This window comes from Corticium candelabrum, chromosome 14, assembly GCF_963422355.1.
Source record: "Corticium candelabrum chromosome 14, ooCorCand1.1, whole genome shotgun sequence".
Lineage (NCBI taxonomy): Eukaryota > Metazoa > Porifera > Homoscleromorpha > Homosclerophorida > Plakinidae > Corticium > Corticium candelabrum.
Window position 1 is genome coordinate 2,618,136 of NC_085098.1, and position 18,998 is coordinate 2,637,133.

General features: G+C 44.9%; 2 protein-coding genes, 1 non-coding gene and 1 pseudogene across 4 annotated transcripts; 3 read left to right on the forward strand and 1 right to left on the reverse strand.

Annotated features, from left to right (window-relative positions):
- Nucleotides 1-318: 318 nt before the first annotated feature.
- LOC134189964 (OCIA domain-containing protein 1-like) lies at nt 319-3,221 on the reverse strand. 2 transcript variants are annotated; one of them, XM_062658367.1, is made up of 5 exons: nt 2,787-3,221; nt 2,614-2,703; nt 2,477-2,537; nt 2,328-2,381; nt 319-882 (listed from the first exon to the last, which is right to left on the reverse strand). In XM_062658367.1, exons 2-5 carry the CDS (start codon nt 2,680-2,682, stop codon nt 590-592), a joined length of 477 nt encoding a protein of 158 aa, XP_062514351.1. In that variant the 5' UTR covers nt 2,683-2,703; nt 2,787-3,221; the 3' UTR covers nt 319-589. The 2 variants fall into 2 exon arrangements, with proteins under 2 accessions (XP_062514351.1, XP_062514350.1); XM_062658366.1 differs by having other exon boundaries at nt 2,614-3,221.
- A 5,376-nt stretch (nt 3,222-8,597) lies between these two features.
- On the forward strand, nt 8,598-8,752 carry LOC134190441 (5.8S ribosomal RNA). Its single transcript, XR_009971631.1, has one exon. It is a non-coding gene; the product is annotated as a 5.8S ribosomal RNA (ribosomal RNA).
- A 262-nt stretch (nt 8,753-9,014) lies between these two features.
- On the forward strand, nt 9,015-12,264 carry LOC134190440 (large subunit ribosomal RNA; annotated as a pseudogene).
- A 2,837-nt stretch (nt 12,265-15,101) lies between these two features.
- On the forward strand, nt 15,102-18,885 carry LOC134189400 (adenylate cyclase type 9-like). The gene has a single exon (XM_062657643.1). The coding sequence runs from the start codon at nt 15,248-15,250 to the stop codon at nt 18,749-18,751; it is 3,504 nt and encodes a 1,167-aa protein (XP_062513627.1). The 5' UTR covers nt 15,102-15,247; the 3' UTR covers nt 18,752-18,885.
- The last annotated feature ends 113 nt before the right edge of the window (nt 18,886-18,998 follow it).

The window sequence follows — 18,998 nt, forward strand, 5'->3', positions numbered from 1 at the left end:
TAGCAAGCAAGCAAGCAGAGTACTGTACTGAATAGTTGCATGCAAAGACCACGTCAACTTCATTCAGTGTCTAAGAGAGTCTGTTGACTGCAACCACTGAAAAAGGTACAGTACTGTACTTTTGAGTTTGAAAGTAGGGTCTTTGTATTCACAATATTTCAGCAACAACTGATTCATGTAGCAACTTAGCCAACCAGCAATCTCTGTTAGTCTCATGGCAAAGCTCTGACTTGATGGTATTCTGGCCACAATCAGATATAAATTTCAATCATTACTTAAGAATATAATCAATTGTCAGCAACATGCCTGAGACAAGACTTGTAACAAGTGTCATGTAATATATATAATCTAGTGCCAAAACGATCAATACACTTTCCAAGAATTTGATATTACACACTCTGAAGTTGGGAAAATGAAACTACACAAGTTAAGCTGACAGCTGTGTATATCTAAGAAGAAAATTGTTATACAATTGCTCATAATAATGCAATCCTTCTATAGAATTCAAGCAAATTCATTGTAAAAGCCATTTCTATCTAAGCCTAGTCTTCCGCAGCACACAATTACATCGACTTTCCACAGTTAAGTGTTACTCCAACTTCTTTGACTCTTCAGACGGAAATTTCACTGCAGCTCCAGGTTGCTCAAGCCTGTCACTGTGCTTCTCAAGTAGAGCACGAAATTCCTTGTCCCGAGAAAATGGGAAAAACCCGCCACTATCTTCCCTCATTTTGACAATATCAGAGAGAAGGGAGTTCTCAAGATTCTTTATTTTCTCCATACATGTTCGGCGGTAGCTTCCAGCTCCACCCCAGAATCCAAGAAGGAAACCGACACCAGTGAGTAAACGTGGCCACCTTTGACCCATACCTCCAAGGTGACCTGCAACAACAGCAAAAAGACAACATGCAGCGATGTCATAAGTACCATTTTTCTTCCAATTTTCACCTCACAAATTCTACATCCACTGGAAAGCTACGTTTCAACTAAAATCATATTTTGGTGGTTTCTGTAGGTACACTTGTTTTCTGAAGTAAGTGTACCTACTTTGGTGCATTAGTTTGACTAATCAACACTGGTTCAGGGATCCAGTTATCTGATGCAGTATTATGAAATGATCGACAGCGTACACTGTAGGTCAGCAATAGGTCAGCAATAGGCCAGTGCCCTTTGCGTATAATCCTGTGGGTGGAATTTCATAAGTGTTTAGATGCAGAGAAGGGAGTTAAACAGTGAACTCATTCAGAGTTGATCTGTGCTGTTGGCACTATTGCAAGACTACACGAGCATATCATTCTGTCCATTGAGAGTTTTTAGTTTTAATCATTTGGACATGATTTGTCCAGTCTGGAAATCAGGCCATTAGCTATTATCCCCTATTCGAACGCTCGATCCCTCCCAACCATTGGAAGCTACCTACATGTGAGCACGATATCTGTGGCTATATCTATGCAACTACTTGCGTTTGTATGTCATAGTAAAAGAATGCAACCAAATAGCAAGATTTGTGTGTGCAACAACTACAAGCTGGATTAGATGCTTAGTGCAATGTTTAACACCAGCACCATCGCTAGAAATGCTCACAGATTTTGAAAGTCCATAGCATACTTGTGGGCTAGATTGAACAGTTTGAGGAGCATGTGAGTTGAAGTCCATGTGTTAACATGGAATAACAATAATTTATCCATGTTTATGTCACAGTTTGCGAGCCAAAATTCATCACTTGTGGTTCACTTTTCCAGAATGAGATATATAACAAAAACAGTGATAGGTACGACACGTGTCACTTGAGTATGCATCATGCCATCGTCTACGTGTGGCCTCACATTTGAACTCCACCATAACAGCACACACGACTGCATCCTTCTCTATGCTCGTTAAAAGCGTAGGCACGTTGAAGCTGTCCATGATGATGCTCATGATGTTGATTACTATAGTAACATTACATAGTAACATTATATAGTAACATTAAATTCAGGAAGATTTTCTTAATTATGGTTGGTGGGGCTTTAGACTAAAATTTTAGTTGTTTTGCTTGTTTTCAGGGGCAGCACATAATCATGGTTGCAGTCAAAACTGTCTACAGTTATATATATATATATATATATACATATATATATATATATATATATATATATATATATATATATATATATATATATATATATATATATATATATATATATATATATATATATATGGTAAAACTTCTTGTGAAAAAGTTGCGCTTGCTAATCAACTTGAAAGATGAACAGTTCAACGTGCTAATTAAGTAAATTATTCCCCAGTTAATTAATTAACTAAAAATGACTATTTTAGTAGCTGACCATTGGTAGCCGCCCAGTAAAGACTTGCTGCAATGCCACCTCCGATTGGTAGACCTAAATAAATAATAAAAACACACATCTAATAACACCACTCATCACAGATAACAAGCTACATTAGCCAGTCGGGAAGCTGTAATCTGTCTATGTACCTCTGTAAAGCGTAGCAGTTTTCCGGCATTCTTTTAGAACTGCTTTCTCTTCGTTCGTGAGCTGCAATTGCAAACGCGTACAGATGCATGACTTCGGTACAAGAAGGAGATCGACTGTCTGTCTGTCTAGACCAAACCTTGAAAGGAGGGCCACAATCTCTCGCTTTCTTAGTAGAAGATGCTGCCGGTGACTGTTCTTTGGCCATAGTGCAGACTGTAAGACGATTCTAGAGTTCCCGGATAATTTCAAGTCAACAAAAAAGAACGCTTAGGTCCTACAAGCGGCTAGCAATTTGAAAAATGGGAATACCTTTTTCTTGTTTCTAAAAATGCTCCTAGATGAGGTCGGCCTAATATGAGGAGTGAGTACATCCCACGCATGATCACCAAAAGGCAGACCAAATTTACTCCTCGCTTTTCGATATTTTACGGCATTATTTTCCTTTCTTGAGCTCACTGATTTCAATGTCAACTAAAAGTGCGTCTTCCGCCCAAACTAATTAAAAGCGTTTAGTGGTAAGTGTGGATTAGTGTACCAGACATCCGTTTGTATTCTTGACGACGTCGCTAGAGTTAGACTCGCTGATTTCTTTTCTGGCTCATAATAGAGTGAGAGCTCCATCTCTACTAGCAGGCATCAGCAGAGTGCCACAAATGAGACAAGCTGCTATGCTGTACAGCCCCTATTTTGTTTACGGGTACTATTTTGTTCACGGCCCCTATTTTGTTTATATTTGCCTCTATTTTGTTCATATTTGCTCCTATTTTGTTCATATTTGCCTCTATTTTGTTCATACTTGCCTCTATTTTGTTCATATTTGCTCCTATTTTGTTCATATTTGTCTCTATTTTGTTCATACTTGCCTCTATTTTGTTCATATTTGCTCCTATTTTGTTCACTGGGTCCTATATATCTAGATACTATTTTGTTTACGCGTTCTGAACCCGTCGTAGTAGCCCCTAGTTTGTTCACGGATCCTAGTTTGTTCACGCACATTTCTTCCTCTCTACTCGCGTTTTCGTGGCACAAATTTCTTTTCTCCTAGCAAATGTGCTCTAGACACGGCAAACTATATAGAAATAGAGAAAAGTAACCTTATTCTGGGCAACAAGTTGCCTATTTAGTCGATTTTCACGCGAACAAAATAGTACCCGTGAACAAAATAGGGGCTGCTAGCTAGAGCAGCCCTATTTTGTTCACAGCCCCTAGTTTGTTCACAGCCTCAGTATTTTGTTCACAGCCCCTGTTTCGTCCCTATTTTTTCCACGAGATCTAGCAGTGTTCACAGCCCTAATTTCTTCACAGCCCCTATTTCGTCCCTATTTTGTTCACAAGATCTAATAGTGTTCACAGCCCCTATTTTGTTCACAGCCCCTGTTTTCTTCACAGCTCCTACTTTGTTCACAGCTCCTATTTTGTTCACAGCCCCTAATTTGTATGCAAATAATAATAGTTCTAGACGTCCACGGAAAGTTGAGGAAATAAGACATAGTAAAGACTCACTACATCTAGAAGTAGTGTCATGCAGAATTAATCGGCATGTTTCCCCCATGCATGTTCTCAAACATCTGTGTCTGCGCTCTAATTCTAGACACCAATTGCGTGTAGGGTGAGTAAGCCTCCCCAGAATTAACTATATGCATGCTTTCCCCATGTCCCCATGCATGTAATTTGATCGTGATTCGTGAACATGAGATCACAGTATTCCAAAGACTGGCATTTAGTATTTTAAACTTAAATGTAACCCACCTAAGTGGGAAAGTCTAATCTACAATAGAAACCCATATTATAATACTGAATATAATCTAAATAAAATCATTTTGCTATTACATGTACGTACGTTCAAGCTCATGTAAACTAAACAGCTTTGCTAATTGACAACACCGTCACGTCTGTATGTCTGTCTAACGATAGACTTTAGAATTTTTGGACGCCATTTTAAAATAATTACAACGGCAATCGGCAATTTTAATTAAATTAAGACAGTGCCAACTGCAATGACGTTATATATAGTTTATATAGTTTAGTACTTTACCATTCACACCAACAATCACCTGTTCTCAAACAGCTAAGAATCTCCATCCACGTTGTATCGTATTTTTCAAGGTGGTTTTCCCAACATGTTTACATCGACTAGTTTCCTCGGCTAAACCCATCATCTCGAAAATTTTTCTAAATACATAGTTACCTCTCATAGTATGTTCGTCTCTGTTGGTGCTTGTATCACAGGCCTCTGAGATGTCGTCATATCGCATGTAGAACTTAGATATCTGTTCGGTGGCGACGTTCGATTTTGGAACGTTTCTGGCAGTCCTTTCCAAATATTTCACTTTATCACCCATGATCACGAGTCTTCTTGTGTTTGAAATAGACACCAGCGCATCGAAGGACGGGCTGCGTCTGGCGATGCGTCTGGGGATTCTCACGCTGTAATTCTTACCCTCGAATTCTAACTCTACGCGATTTGGGTCGGACATAGGATACAGATCGGGAGCTTGAGTAGCCCTCGTGTTAAAGAGTACATTGCCTTTGTACTCTTCAATATAACGCTTGTCGTTTTCTATGGCCTCCTCATTGGGTAGATATACAGTATTATGAGATATGAGGTTGAGGTGGAATTCACCAACGAGGTTGGTTTCACTCGTGGAGCTGGAGGTGGCCTCGCACGTGGAGTGGTTAAGTCAAAACCACTGGTGGATTTGAGGTGGGTTTGCATTTGGAGTTGATAAATCAACGTCACTCTCAGATCATTACGCCATAACTCAATGGAAGAGATACTCTCATTATACAACTCAAGAGTAATCAGCCCCTTTGCAAGAAGATTAAGTCGCTTGATTGATGCTTCCATCGTGTATATACTATAGATGTTATTTGTCTAATAGAGCATTCGACACGAGCTAGACAACATGTATTCCACGCTTTAGACTTATGAACGGGAAAGAGTAGGTGAACCAGCGCGACCAAAGGATGTGTTAGCATTGCCATATAGTGGTAGTAGGATAGAGTACCGCGTTCTGGCGCACTTGCGGGATGAGCTATGACCGCATAGAGGATTGCAGACCATAAGTGTGCCAGAACTGGTACTCTACCCCACTACTCACTAAGACACTTTTCTCGTGCATGCACTATGGTCTCCATGCACTGCTCTTTCCCATTTGTGACGGTGTATAGTTATCATTATTGACAAAGCGATGTTTCGCTCTGTCCTTCTTTTTAGCTGTACAGAAGACACCGCTTTCTGTGTGGGCATCTCCGTAATGTCCAGTGCTAATTCTAACATTTTCCCTGGTGGATCAATTTCCTCGGTCTGGGGTTCGCCGACTATATAGGTAGGCGGCTCAGTACACTTTGCATGCGTTGGCGTTCTGAGAAGCTGGTCGGTATCGCAGCTCGGTTCTGATACCCAAACAGTACAGGGATCATCTTTGTCAACCCTGTACTGGTGGCACAAAGCAGTTCTGTGGAGATGCACCACACGCGAGTAGCATTTTTCTGGTTTAGTTAATTATAGTGTCTTAAGTGTTAATTTAATTAACTGAACGGCTGGAATGTCATTCTCTACCCGACTGCCACAATTCTCCCTCTCGCAACAGGTGGTACAGTGCAGGCGCCCATAGAGTTATAGATGCATGAATATTGTTGTATAGTTGCCACGAAACTTCTATGAAATCGCGCAATTGTTACGTTACTGAACCGACTTGCAGAAACTCATGCCTAAGTCGTTTATGTTTTGTAGTTAATTGTTTGCATAAAATTTACTATACATGTACTTTCCACTGCGAAGAGTTCTTAAATAACAGTAGACATCTTCAATTAAGATTCTAATCAATATTCCATTATAGTATAGTGTACCGGCATCATCCTGATAGGCTTGTGGAGACGAACGACATCATTATGATATGTGGGATCAGCCATTCCTACTACTAGAAAGATTGGTACCAATCGTCCTAACATCTGTTTCAGAAATAAGAAGACAAACACTTGTTTTCTTATTAATATCAGTTGTCCTGCTGATGGCAACATCGCCAGGAAACAGGCTGAGAAGTTAACGAAATACAGTGACTTGCGATTTGAGGTAAGCCGCATGTGGTAGTGTCGGACATTAAATGAGTTATAGTTTATTCGATGGTCTCTCACCACATGGATAACCGTGGTAATTCTAGAGCTAATACATGCGTCTCAACGTTTGCAGAAGGAATGTATTTATTAGATTCAAAACCAATGCGGGGCGTCAGTACCAGTCTCTGGTGATTCATAGTAACTGTTCGGAGCGCAGGGCCTCGCGCCGGCGCCGGATCATTCACGTTTCTGCCCTATCAACTGTCGATGGTATGGTATCGGCTTACCATGGTTGCAACGGGTGACGGAGAATTAGGGTTCGATTCCGGAGAGGGAGCTTGAGAAACGGCTACCACATTCAAGGAAGGCAACAGGCGCGTAAAAAATTACCCAATCCCGACAAGGCGAGGCAGTGACAATAAATAACAATACAGGACCTTCGTAGGTCTTGTAATTGGAATGAGAACAATCTAAACCCCTTAACGAGAAACGATTGGAGGGCAAGTCTGGTGCCAGCAGCCGCGGTAATTTCAGCTCCAATAGCGTATATTAAAGTTGTTGGAGTTAAAAAGCTCGTAGTTGGATTTCGACGGCGCGCGTCCGGTCCGCCTAGCGTCGCGCGTCCGGTCCGTCTAGCGGCGCGTCACTGGTTGCGCGCGGCTTTCCCTCGATGGCCACGCTCGGCTTTCCCTCGAAGACCGCGCGTGCTCTTAATTGAGCGTACGCGGGACTCGGGACGTTTACTTTGAAAAAATTAGAGTGTTCAAAGCATGCGCGTCGGCTTGTATATATTAGCTCGGAATAATGGAATATATAGGACGTCGGTTCTATTTTTTTGGTTTCTGGGACAGAGGTAATGATTAATAGGGACGGTTAGGGCATTCGTATTCAATTGCTAGAGATGAAATTCTTGGATTTATGGAAGACGAACGCATTTGCCAAGGAGATTTTCGTTAATCAAGAACGAAAGTTGGTGGTTCGAAGACGATTAGATACTGTCGTAGTTCCAACCATAAGCTATGCCGACTAGGAATCGAAGGACGTTGTGATACGACTCCTTCGGCACATTTCGAGAAATCAAAGTTTTTAGGTTCCGGGGAGAGTATGGTCGCAAGTCTGAAACTTAAAGAAATTGACGAAAGGGCACCATCAGGAGTGGCGCCTGCGGATTAATTTGACTCAACACTGAAAAACTCATCAGGTCCGGACACAGTGAAGATTGACAGATTGAGAGTTATTTCTTGATTCTGTGGGTGGTGGTGCATGGCCGTTCTTAGTTGGTGGAATGATTTGTCTGCCTAATCGCGATAACGAACGAGACCTTAACCTGCTAACTAGTCACGTCGTCTCTCCGGGTACGTCGGTCAACTTCTTAGAGGAATTATCGGTGTCTAACCGATGGAAGTTTGAGGCAATAACAGGTTTGTGATGCCGTTAGATGTCTTGGGCTGCATGCGCACTACACTGACAAAGTCAGCGAGTGTCGACTTGCTCCGAGAGGCGTGGGTAATCTTGTGAAACTTCGTCTTTCTGAGAATAGACCTTCGTAATTATTGATCTTAAACGAGAAATTCCCGAGTCATCAGCTCGCGTTGATTACGTCCCTGCCCTTGGTACATACCGCCCGTCGCTACTACCGACTGGATGGCCTCGTGAAAACTTTGGATCGGCTTCAGTCGTGCGGTTCGCCGCGCGTTGGACGCCGAGAAGCGATGTTAGCGATGTTTTCTAGAGGAAGTAAAAGTCGTAACAAGGTTTTCGTAGGTGAACCTGCGGAGAGTCATTAACGATCTCGATCATGTGGAGCGTACAACGAGTCGTTCCCTTGTAAACAGTATGTGCTTTCGAAGTCGTCTCCGGCATCGTTCGGCGGTCGAGAAAGCGTCAAACGGGCGATCCGGTCTCGCGACGACAGGACGTCCCGTCCGACTCCAAAGGCGGCGGCACCGACCGTGTCCGGTCGGGCCTTTTTCTTATCGTTACGCCGGTGAACGAGCTGCAAGGTTGCAGGCTTGATTTGGAGCACGGCGAATCGTTGTGTCGCAATCGTGGTCAAACGACAACTTTCAACGATGGATCTTTTGGCTCGTGCATCGATGAAGAGCTCAGCGAACTGCGATACGTAGTGTGAATTGCAGAACTCAGCGAATCATCGAATCTTTAAACGCAAATGGCGCCGTCGGGTTATTCTCGGCGGCATGTCTGTCTGAGTGTCGTCCCGTTACGTTGGCGACGACAGCGCGTTCCTCGACCCGGGCGGATGCGGTCGCCTTGAGGCGTTCAGGCGAGCGCGATTCGTCGTCGTCGCCTATTCCCTGTCACATTGGCTCGGTGATGCTTGCGTGCAGGCGACGGGCTGCGTGGTCGTATGAGTCTGCGTGGCTTTACGTGCGACGCGGCCTGTGCCGCCCGAGACGCGGTGTGATCGTCTGCGCGTGAAGGTGAGTGGGAGCGAGCGCACGGCGTTCGCTCTTGTTGTGACCTCAGATCAAGCAAGACTACCCGCTGAACTTCGGCATATCAAGAAGCGGAGAAAGAGAACCAACAGGGATTCCCTCAGTAACGGCGAGTAAAGTAGGAACAGCTCAAGCCGTCAACCTCCCGCCTCGGTTCGGCGAACGGTAGTCTTGAGAAGTGCTATCCGCGCGGCGGTCGGCGGTCCAAGTTGCTCGGAACGGCACATCGCAGAGGGTGAGAATCCCGTGTCCGGCAGCGGTTCTTGCGCCACGGGGCACTTTCCAAGAGTCGGGTTGTTTAGGAATGCAGCCCAAAGCGAGTAGTAAACTCCACCTAAAGCTAAATAAGGGCACGAGACCGATACCGAAAAAGTACCGTGAGGGAAAGATGAAAAGCACCTTGAAACGAGAGTTAAAGAGTACGTGCAACCGTTGGAGAAGCGAATGCGGCCAGCAGCGTTCCCGGGTTGATTCAGCCGGCGAAGGCGGCCAGGCAGGCGCCGTCAGATTCGAAGGAACCGCGTCGTCGGTCGTCGAGTCGTGTCGTACTTCTCCGGAAACGAGCCAACGCCGATCGGACGTCGCGTCGTCGTCGCACGGCGAGGTGGGCCGGATCGCGGTCGAGTCGGTCATTATAGGCCGTGCGAGGGGCGCGTTGTCCGACCGAGGAGACGCGGTGTCGGTGGCAGCGTGCGCCGTTTGGCTAGACGGACGGGCTGGGTACGGCGCTGCCGGTACGATCTGCCCGCAGTGAGCGCCGGTGGTCGAATGCACGCGACCTGTCGCGGTTGTAGGCGCGCTAAGACCGTTGGCGGTAAAATGGTCTCTTTCGACCCGTCTTGAAACACGAACCAAGGAGTCTAGCAACCGTGCTAGTCTCGGGGTGCAGAAACCTGTCGGCGCAATAAAAGTGAGCGTTCTTTCTCGGGTGAGAGCCCTCTCCATACGCGGCGTTGGCGCATCATCGACCGACCTCGTCCGTTTTCGGTGAGATTCGAGTAGGAGCACGCACGCTGGGATCCGAAAGATGGTGAACTATGCCCGAATAGGGTGAAGCCAGAGGAAACTAGTACTCTGGTGGAGGCTCGTAGTGATTCTGACGTGCAAATCGATCGTCAAATGTGGGTATAGAGGCGAAAGAATAATCAAACCGTTTATAGTAGCTGGTTTCCAAACTTTCCCTCAGGATAGCTGGAGCTTTTTTGGCGCAGTTTTATCAGGTAAAGCGAATGATTAGAGGTCTTGGGGTTGAAACAACCGTAACCTATTCTCAAACTTTCAAAGGGTAAGATGACCGGCTTGCTCGGCTGAAGTTGATTAGCGAATGCGACGAACTCCCAGTGGGCCATTTTTGGTAAGCAGACCTGGCGATGCAGGATGACCCGAAGTTGTCCGAGTCGACGCTCATCAGAGACTATAAAAGGTGTCAGTTGATCCAGACAGCAGAACGATAGTCATGGAAGTCGGAATTGGCTAAAGAGCGTGTAACAACTCCCTTGCCGAATCAACTAGCGTTGAAAATGGATGGCGCTCAAGCGTTGCACCCACACCGGACCGTCGGCGTTAGCGGTGCGCCGATGAGTAGGAAGGCACGTCGGTCGTGAGGCAGCCGCGAGCGTGAGCTCCGGCGAAACGACCGTCGGTGCAGATCTTGGTGGTAGTAACAAATATTCAAACGAGAGCGTTGTAGAGCGAAGTGGAGCAGGGCTCTATGTAAACAGTTAGTCGATCCTAAAAGATAGAGAAGTCCCGTTCGGAAGCGCGCACGCCTTTGGACCGCGCCGTTGATCGAAAGGAAATCGGGCCAATATTCCCGAACAGGAACACGGATCGGCCCGTTCTCTTGCGGGAGCGGGCAATACGACAATGCAAACCAACTCGGAGACGGCGGCGAGAGCCCCGGAAAGAGTTGTCTTTTCTTCTTAACGGACTGCCACCCTAGAATCAGATCGGCTGGAAATACGGTCCGTATGTCAGGTAAAGCAGCGCACATCTTGCGCTGTCCGGTATGCTCTCGAAGCCCCTTAAAAATCCGAGGAAGACGTGTCATTGTCGTGTCCGGTCGCACCAATAACCGCAGCAGGTCTCCAAGATGAACAGCCTCTGGTTAATAGAACAATGTAGGTAAGGAAAGTCGACAAAATAGATCCGTAACTTTGGGAAAAGAATTGGCTCTAAGGGTAGGGTATGTCGGGCTTTCGTGGAAAGCGGACGCTGCCTTCCGGACTTGCCGAGTCCTGTCCTCCACAGGGGGTCGGGTCGACGTCGAACCGGCAAGGGCGAAGGTCGTGGAACACGTCAGCTGTGCTCGCGAGGACTGTTTGGCAGGCGACTAACGACAGACTTAGAACTGGAACGGACAAGGGCAATCCGATAGTGTAATTAAAACAGAGCATTGCAATGGCCGGAGACGGTGTCGACGCAATGTGATTTCTGCCCAGTGCTCTGAATGTTAAAGTAAAAGAAATTCAACCAAGCACGGGTAACCGGCGGAAGTAACTATGGCTCTCTTAAGGTAGCCAAATGCCTCGTCATCTAATTAGTGACGCGCAAAAATGGATCGACGAGATTCCCACTGTCTCTATCTACTATCTAGCAAAACCGCAGCCAAGGGAACACACTTAGTCGAATCAGCGGAGAAAGAAGACATTGTTGAGTTTGACTGTAGTCTGACTTTGTAAAGAGACATGAAAGGTGTAGAATAAGTGAGAGGCCGTCTAGCGCTGTCGCCGGTAAAATACCACTACTTTCATCGTTTCTTTACCTATTCGATGGTGCGGAGCTGGACGTCACGGCCCATCTTCCGGCTCTAAGGCGTTGGCTCCGAGCGGCGTCGATTCGCGTCGGTAACAGCGTCAAGTGGGGAGTTTGGCTGGAGCGGCACATCTGTCAAGCGATAACGCAGGTGTTCTAAGGTGAGCTCAATGAGAACGGAAATCTCATGTGGAACAAAAGAGTAAAGGCTCACTTGATTTTAATTTTCAGTATGAATACAAACTGTGAAGTCAGAATCCGTGCTAGAGGCAACGATTCTTTTCTCCACAAACGTTTAGGCGAACGCCGATAGGCCGTCTTCTCGGGTGGTCGTCGCGTCACGACGTGTGGCACGGCGTCGGAGAGACGAATTCCGTCCGCCGGCCGCCGCATCAAACTGGAAACATCGCGAAGGTAAATCTTTTGCAGACGACTTAAACAAGGAACGGGCTATTGTACGAGGTAGAGTGGCCTTGTCGTTGCGATCCTCTGAGATTAGAGCCTGGTTCACAATACACCTCGCTTCATCTCGCGTCAAAGGAGGCCGTTTTCGACGCGACGCGCTGGAATAGGATTTTTCTATTCCAGCGCGTCGCGTCGAAATCTCTCTCCCTCCCTCTCTCTCTCTCTCTCCTCTCTCTCTCTCTCTCTCTCTCTCTCTCTCTCTCTCTCTCTCTCTATTAACAATACTTCTCATCAAATACAGAAACGGTAGCATACATATAGGCTAAAGTGAAATAACTACAGGTAAGCAAACTACGATAACTCTAGGTTCTAATTACAAGAAAACAAACAGGAAATCTACGTAAAGTCTACGCCAAAATGGCGAACAGTAACTCTATTATTACAAGTGTTTGGCCTTGATGGCTGCTGTCTTCCGATGATGGTATCGACCTTGTTGGACAGGATCCTTGCATTGCCTTTTTGTAAAAAAATCTCTCTCTCTCTCCTCTCTCTCTCTCTCTCTCTCTCTCTCTCTCTCTCCTCTCTCTCTCTCTCTCCTCTCTCTCTCTCTCCTCTCTCTCTCTCTCTCTCTCTCTCTCTCTCTCTCTCTCTCTCTCTCTCGAGTCTGGGAGAGATCGCCTAGGAATTCAGGGGAGGAGCTAAAAATATATTTAGGTGCAGTGAATTAATTGGACTTGCAGTTGCCAGTCAGCGAGAGTGTGAGCGAGAGTGAAAGAGGAGAGGAGAGAAGAGAGAAAGAGAAAGAGGAGAAAGGAGAGAAAGAGGAGAAAGGAGAGAAAGAGTAGAGTAGAGAGGAAGAATCAGGCGAAGAAAGTTCCGTGCGAACGATCTAAGTACAACAGACTGGACAGGAAGAATTGGTGCTTACCGTTATAATTATTAACTGTTATCTACGTGGTGTTGAAGAGGTTGTGTGCGTATGTACATGAGTGTATTCATATACAGTCTGTAATACTCATTCACAGCGAGTCAAACTACGTCGTCTTCCGTGCACGCTAAAGGCTCTTGAATTCTCGCGCGCAACAACGGCCTCCTTTGACGCGACACGAAGCGAGGTGTACTGTGAACCAAGCTTAAGCCTTCGTTTTACGATCTATCGGTGTCATCCGTCTGTCAGATGGCATCGCTTTTCGTGCCGCCAACCTCTACTTCCTGGTGTGTCGAGGCCTCACGAATTTGTCGAACGAGGCGTCGCAATAGACTGCTTGTCGTCATATCACCAGCAAACAATTTCCACTAGCGTTACAACGAATACTCCTCGTGTGTGAAACTAAACAACGAAAAAATATGACCCAGTCAGCGTCAGCGTCAACATCAAAAGATGCCGTCTGCGTCAAGGCGGTGTCTTTAATGTTGACTGGGCGTCAGCGTCAATACTGTGAACCGGGCTTATGTGAGCAGAACGCCGAAGAAATTGCTGACGAGAATCGTGCAGTTTGCTTGTACTGCGCTGACGTCAAAACATTTCCGTCCAACAGTTTCTTGTCCGGTTTCATCTCGTGTCGGCTCGCTTATCCTAGTAGGTTATTAATCATTATTTGATCTAGAACTGCCTTTGCTTCGGAAAGGAATGGCTGCTGTAACAGTAGAGAACGTGTGGAGAATGGATAAATTAAGTTGACTTATTATATTAACCATCTAGTGTGTGTGTGTGTGTGTGTGTGTGTGTGTGTGTGTGTGTGTGTGTGTGTGTGTGTGTGTGTGTGTGTGTGTGTGTGTGTGTGTGTGTGTGTGTGTGTGTGTGTGTGTGTGTGTGTGTGTGTGTGTGTGTGTGTGTGTGTGTGTGTGACTCAGCATACTGTGATTCTTCAAATTGAAATGACATAGTCTACTCAAATACCAACACGCTCCAGTACAATGCTACTCTAGGACACCACTGTATTGCAACATTAGAACAACATGTCATTCAATTTACGGTGTTGAATTGTCCTAACCATTTTATAAGTTTTCCTACTGTACCTGTCAATGGCTTAATTAATTGAGAACAAAGCTGAAATTTTACTGCCACAAATAAATTAATTATATACAAATACAGTTATAGTTAACAAATACTTATCTTTGGCTCAAATAAAAGAAATGTGACATCTAAAAGAATTGTCAAATTCCTAATTTACATCCTAAATCATGTAACTATGACGACTTAAACAAGGAACGGGGTATGTACGAGGTAGAGTGGCCTTATTGTTAACATCCTGAGACTAGGCCTTCGTTCTACGATTTATCGGTGTCACCCGTCTCTCGGGTGGCGTCGGTTTTCATCCCGCCGACTTCTACTTCCTGGTGTGCGACCCACATTGCCTGACGTACTCATGCCATCACTTCCTGGTGTGTTGAGTCCCTCAAGACCATGTCGCAAGTAGGTTGCTCGTCGTCACATCACCAGCACAATTTCCACTAGCATTACGACGAATACTCCTTGTGTTGAAAATAATAACGAAGAAAGTATGACCTGATACGGCAGGCAAACACTAGGGCCCCCATACTGACGAGAAGTTTCCGTGATCGGCTAATTTCAGCCGGTGATTTATCTTCTGCGATATGCACGAGCAGTAATAGTGGTGTGTTTATCTTTGGAAAGTATGAAGTCACCAAACAACTTGCTAGCTAGAAAGTTAGACGGTTTGTTCTACAAACTGATGCTCACCTTTGCATGAAAACACTAGCTAAAAGATTCTTCCCGCTCACAAACATAGGTATTTTGCCGCTACCTAAAGCTCAGAATGCTAAGCTATCCAGCGAGTGTTCACATGTACCGTTTCGTTTCCGTTGAAAAAAAGAGAAGTAACAATAATAAAGAAATACCCGGATTATCAATTGGCATTTATCAAATAAAGAATACACGTCATTGTACAGCCGCATCCGGAATAAAAGAACTCCGAGGACAGGCGTCAGCTGGAGCTACTCGAAGCCAGTCTAATCTGCTCTCCTCGACTATTCTCGTCCGAGTACGAGATACAAGTTTCGATTGGGACGCCTTGGACAAGTCGATTGTATCCGGAAGGTCATCGATTATTTATATCAAGCTTCTTGAATCCAATGGCAAGTGTCTGTCAGGAAGCGAATGACTGTCCTAGAGATGAATCTAATCACGATGGCCGAACAGAGAGAAATTCTTCCGAACGCTACAGCAACGGCCATCGGCAAAGTGGACTTCGTTCGTCGAGAAGGTTCTCCTTGCACGATGCGTTGAGGGTGTCTGCTGCGTTTTGGAACCCGCGATTTGATAGCGAAGAACTAGAGAAAGAGTATCGTCAGTACATGTTTACTTACCAGCAACAACTGTTTCGATACGGATTAGTATATATGTTCGTGGCTACTCTCGTCTGGATGACTTACTTCGCTGTTGAATTGAAGAAGGCTGATGATGGGAGACTGGGAAAGGCTGATGATGAGAGTAACTGTCTGGACATGTATAATGACATTTATAATGCGAAGGTAGGTATGCAAGTGTTTGTCTCGGGAGCTGGTGGCCTTTGTCTATGTATCCTCGCCATGTTTTTGTTCACTTTGTGGTCGGGGTACAGACAGTGGTGGAGATGGGTAAATGCAGGATACGCAATGTCGCTCTGTGTGGCACAGGTGGTGATGACGTGGATTTTCAACAAATACTTTCCACATTATTCAGTACAATCGATAGATAGCTGGCCATTGCAGTTGATGGTTGTGCTGTATGGTTTTTGTCCTGTCTACTTGCCTGTCTTGTTGGGAATTTCTTTAATCTGGTTGGTTGCTCATACAACTGTAGCACACTTTACAGCCCCATACACTGAAAATATTGGCACTAATGGTTCTCTTATTGCTGGAAATCAAGCTTTCATCGTGTTCTTACTGGGGATTGTATTGGTCCACTTGCATCTTCAGAATGAGAGAAATCAGCATTCTATTTTTTGGAAGACAGGGCAGTCTCTTTTGGCTAAGCATGGCTTGCAGATAGAGAAGAGACTGAAACAGCAAGTCATCTTGTCTGTTGTACCGCGTATGGTAGCAGCAGATCTGCTAGACCCGGGTGAAAGCCAAGTAGCACGTTCTAGTTCTCAAACCTTTCGCCCGTTGACTATGTCCAAAATGGATAACGTGAGCATTCTTTTCGCTGACATTGTTGGATTCACAAAGCTGTCAGCCAAGAAGACTGCTGACCAGGTGGTTGGTCTTCTCAATGATCTTTTTGGTCGGTTTGATCAACTTGTAGACAGAATGGGTTGTGAAAAGATCAGCACATTAGGCGATTGTTACTATTGTGTATCGGGATGTCCAGAGCCACGTGATGACCATGCAAACTGCTGTGTAGATATGGGACTTGCGATGATTGATGTAATAGCTGAGTTCTGTGCTGACACAGGAGAAGATGTCAACATGCGAGTGGGAGTCCATACCGGTACTGTGTTATGTGGAGTGATTGGAACAAAAAGAATAAAGTTTGATGTGTGGTCCAGTGATGTTACGTTGGCTAACAAGCTCGAAACTGGAGGAAGTCCTGGCTGTGTCCATGTATCACAACAAACAGTAGATTTCTTGGATCGGAGGCATTATACAATCATACCTCATACCAGCGTGCATCCAGACCTACAAGGCGTAACGACTTTTCTTGTGACTGGATCTCGAAGTCCCACTAGTCTAAGAAGAAAACGATCATGGCATGATCATCTAAATTTAATACCTGACTCACCTCTAGCTTCCTGTGAGAGCAAACCTAATTCTTCTTTGCCAAATCATCAATTGTCTAACATTCAGCCACCGTCAGAGCAAGCAGGGGTCATTGATCGTCGTGCATCAGTCCTTTCCATTTTTGGCCGGCGTATGTCACTTAGTTGGATATTTGGCCTTGGAGTATCACAACTGTCCTTTAACAGAGTGACTATTCAGCAGCATGACGACGATCGAGACAAACTTTGTACAGTGTTTCCAAGGAGAGGAGACTCGATTGGTGAAATACTCAAATCACAGAATTATTCACGGGATTCACAACATGTGCTGATACAACAGATACAGGAAAAGGCACAGAGTTTGGACTCAATGCAAGAGTTACCTGTCAACTGGTGGACACTTTCATTTAATGATCCTGAACTAGAGACATCGTATCGGAAAATGTTGTCAGGTGATACAAGTGAAGACAGCAGAGTCGAGTCACTATCAATGCTTAACTCAAGCAGTAATGAAGAAACTACATCCAATAGTGGTTTTCATTTCATGTTGTATCGTCCCAAAATAGGAAACGTGCATCAGATGTCTGATCCAGTTGTGAGTTTCATTGCATTTATGGGAATAAGTATTGTGTGTTTTGTGGGCCTCAACATTACGCACGCGTTTCTTGCTGTCTTCATATCAATGCTAGTGCTAACGTCACTGCTACTTGGTGTCACACTCGCTTCTTCCGCGGTTACAGTATTTCTTCGATTGATGCCAAAGGTGAAGAAAGTCACATCCACATTATCGTTTCGTCATGCAGAAGGACTATTCATGGTAATGACTCCAGCAGCATTGATTTACAGCACTTTTGATCGTACGAGTGAAGGTACTTGGGGCCATATCCGTGACTACTCAATTTCGGTGTCTGCCGAAGTATTTTGTATCATTTTGTGCTGCAACTTCTCACAGCTGTTTTGGTATGTTAGAGCTCCATTGGCAGTCACTCTGTCTGTTGCTCTTCAAGTGTATGTGTACTACCATGCACCCAGCCATGTTCCTGGTTGTGATAATACAACAGAAACTTCACAAAATGCGAAAAATATATTTGTCAATGCCGGTGTTCACATTGACATGGCTTGCTTGTTGTTGCTTGTTTGTATCGTGTGTCGGATGTATGAGGTGACTTTTCGCCTTACAGCAAAGGCAAGCTTAGATGCAGCTGCAGAGAAGAGTCATGAAGCGCTGCTGCATGACCAAGCACAAAGGTTGCTTCTCAACATCTTTCCTGATCATGTGTTAGGTTGCCTTCGTGCTACTTGCGAGGTCTCCTTCAACTATGAACGAGTTGGCATCATATTTGCCTCTATTTCCAATTTCAATGACTTTTACAGCGAGAAATATGAGCACGGTAGAGAATGCATCCGTGTTCTCAACGAATTGATATCTGACTTTGATGACTTGCTGGACAGGCCACGATACAAATACATCGACAAAATCAAAACTGTTGGCAACACGTACATGGCCGCTTCAGGCCTGAATAGAGAACTACAGCAGTCCTATCAGAATCCAGACATACATCTGCGAGGAATGGTGAATTTCGCTCTCGAGATGCACAATCTTGTCGAAAGTTTCAACTACAACACATTTGGTTTCAAGTTTGTGCTTCGAGTCGGTTTCAATGCAGGTCCTGTTACAGCTGGTGTTGTTGGAAGCACAAAACAACTTTATGATATTTGGGGTGACACGGTGAACATATCAAGTAGAATGGAGTCGACTGGTGTAGGTGGTAAGATACAAATGACTAAGCCTTGTTCTGATGCACTCAGTGCCTATTTTGTGTTTGAGAAACGTGGAACAGTTTTTGTAAAAGGTGTTGGTGATACAGAGACATACCTTGTTGTCGGTAGAGTATAACAGTGATTCCGACTTTGTCTGCTCAACGCTCTAAAGTTGGTATGTAGAAACTTTGTATATTTGTAATGGGAAGAGATCCAATAAAGATCTATTCATATATTACACAGCAGACATACAAACCCTTGTTAATTACCATAATTATTATATATACTAAAATATTTCAAGTTACAGTTAATTTGACTAAACCTGTTTCAGGATTGGTTAGCTAAAAGCATGAGCAGATGCAATAAATACAGGCACCACATGT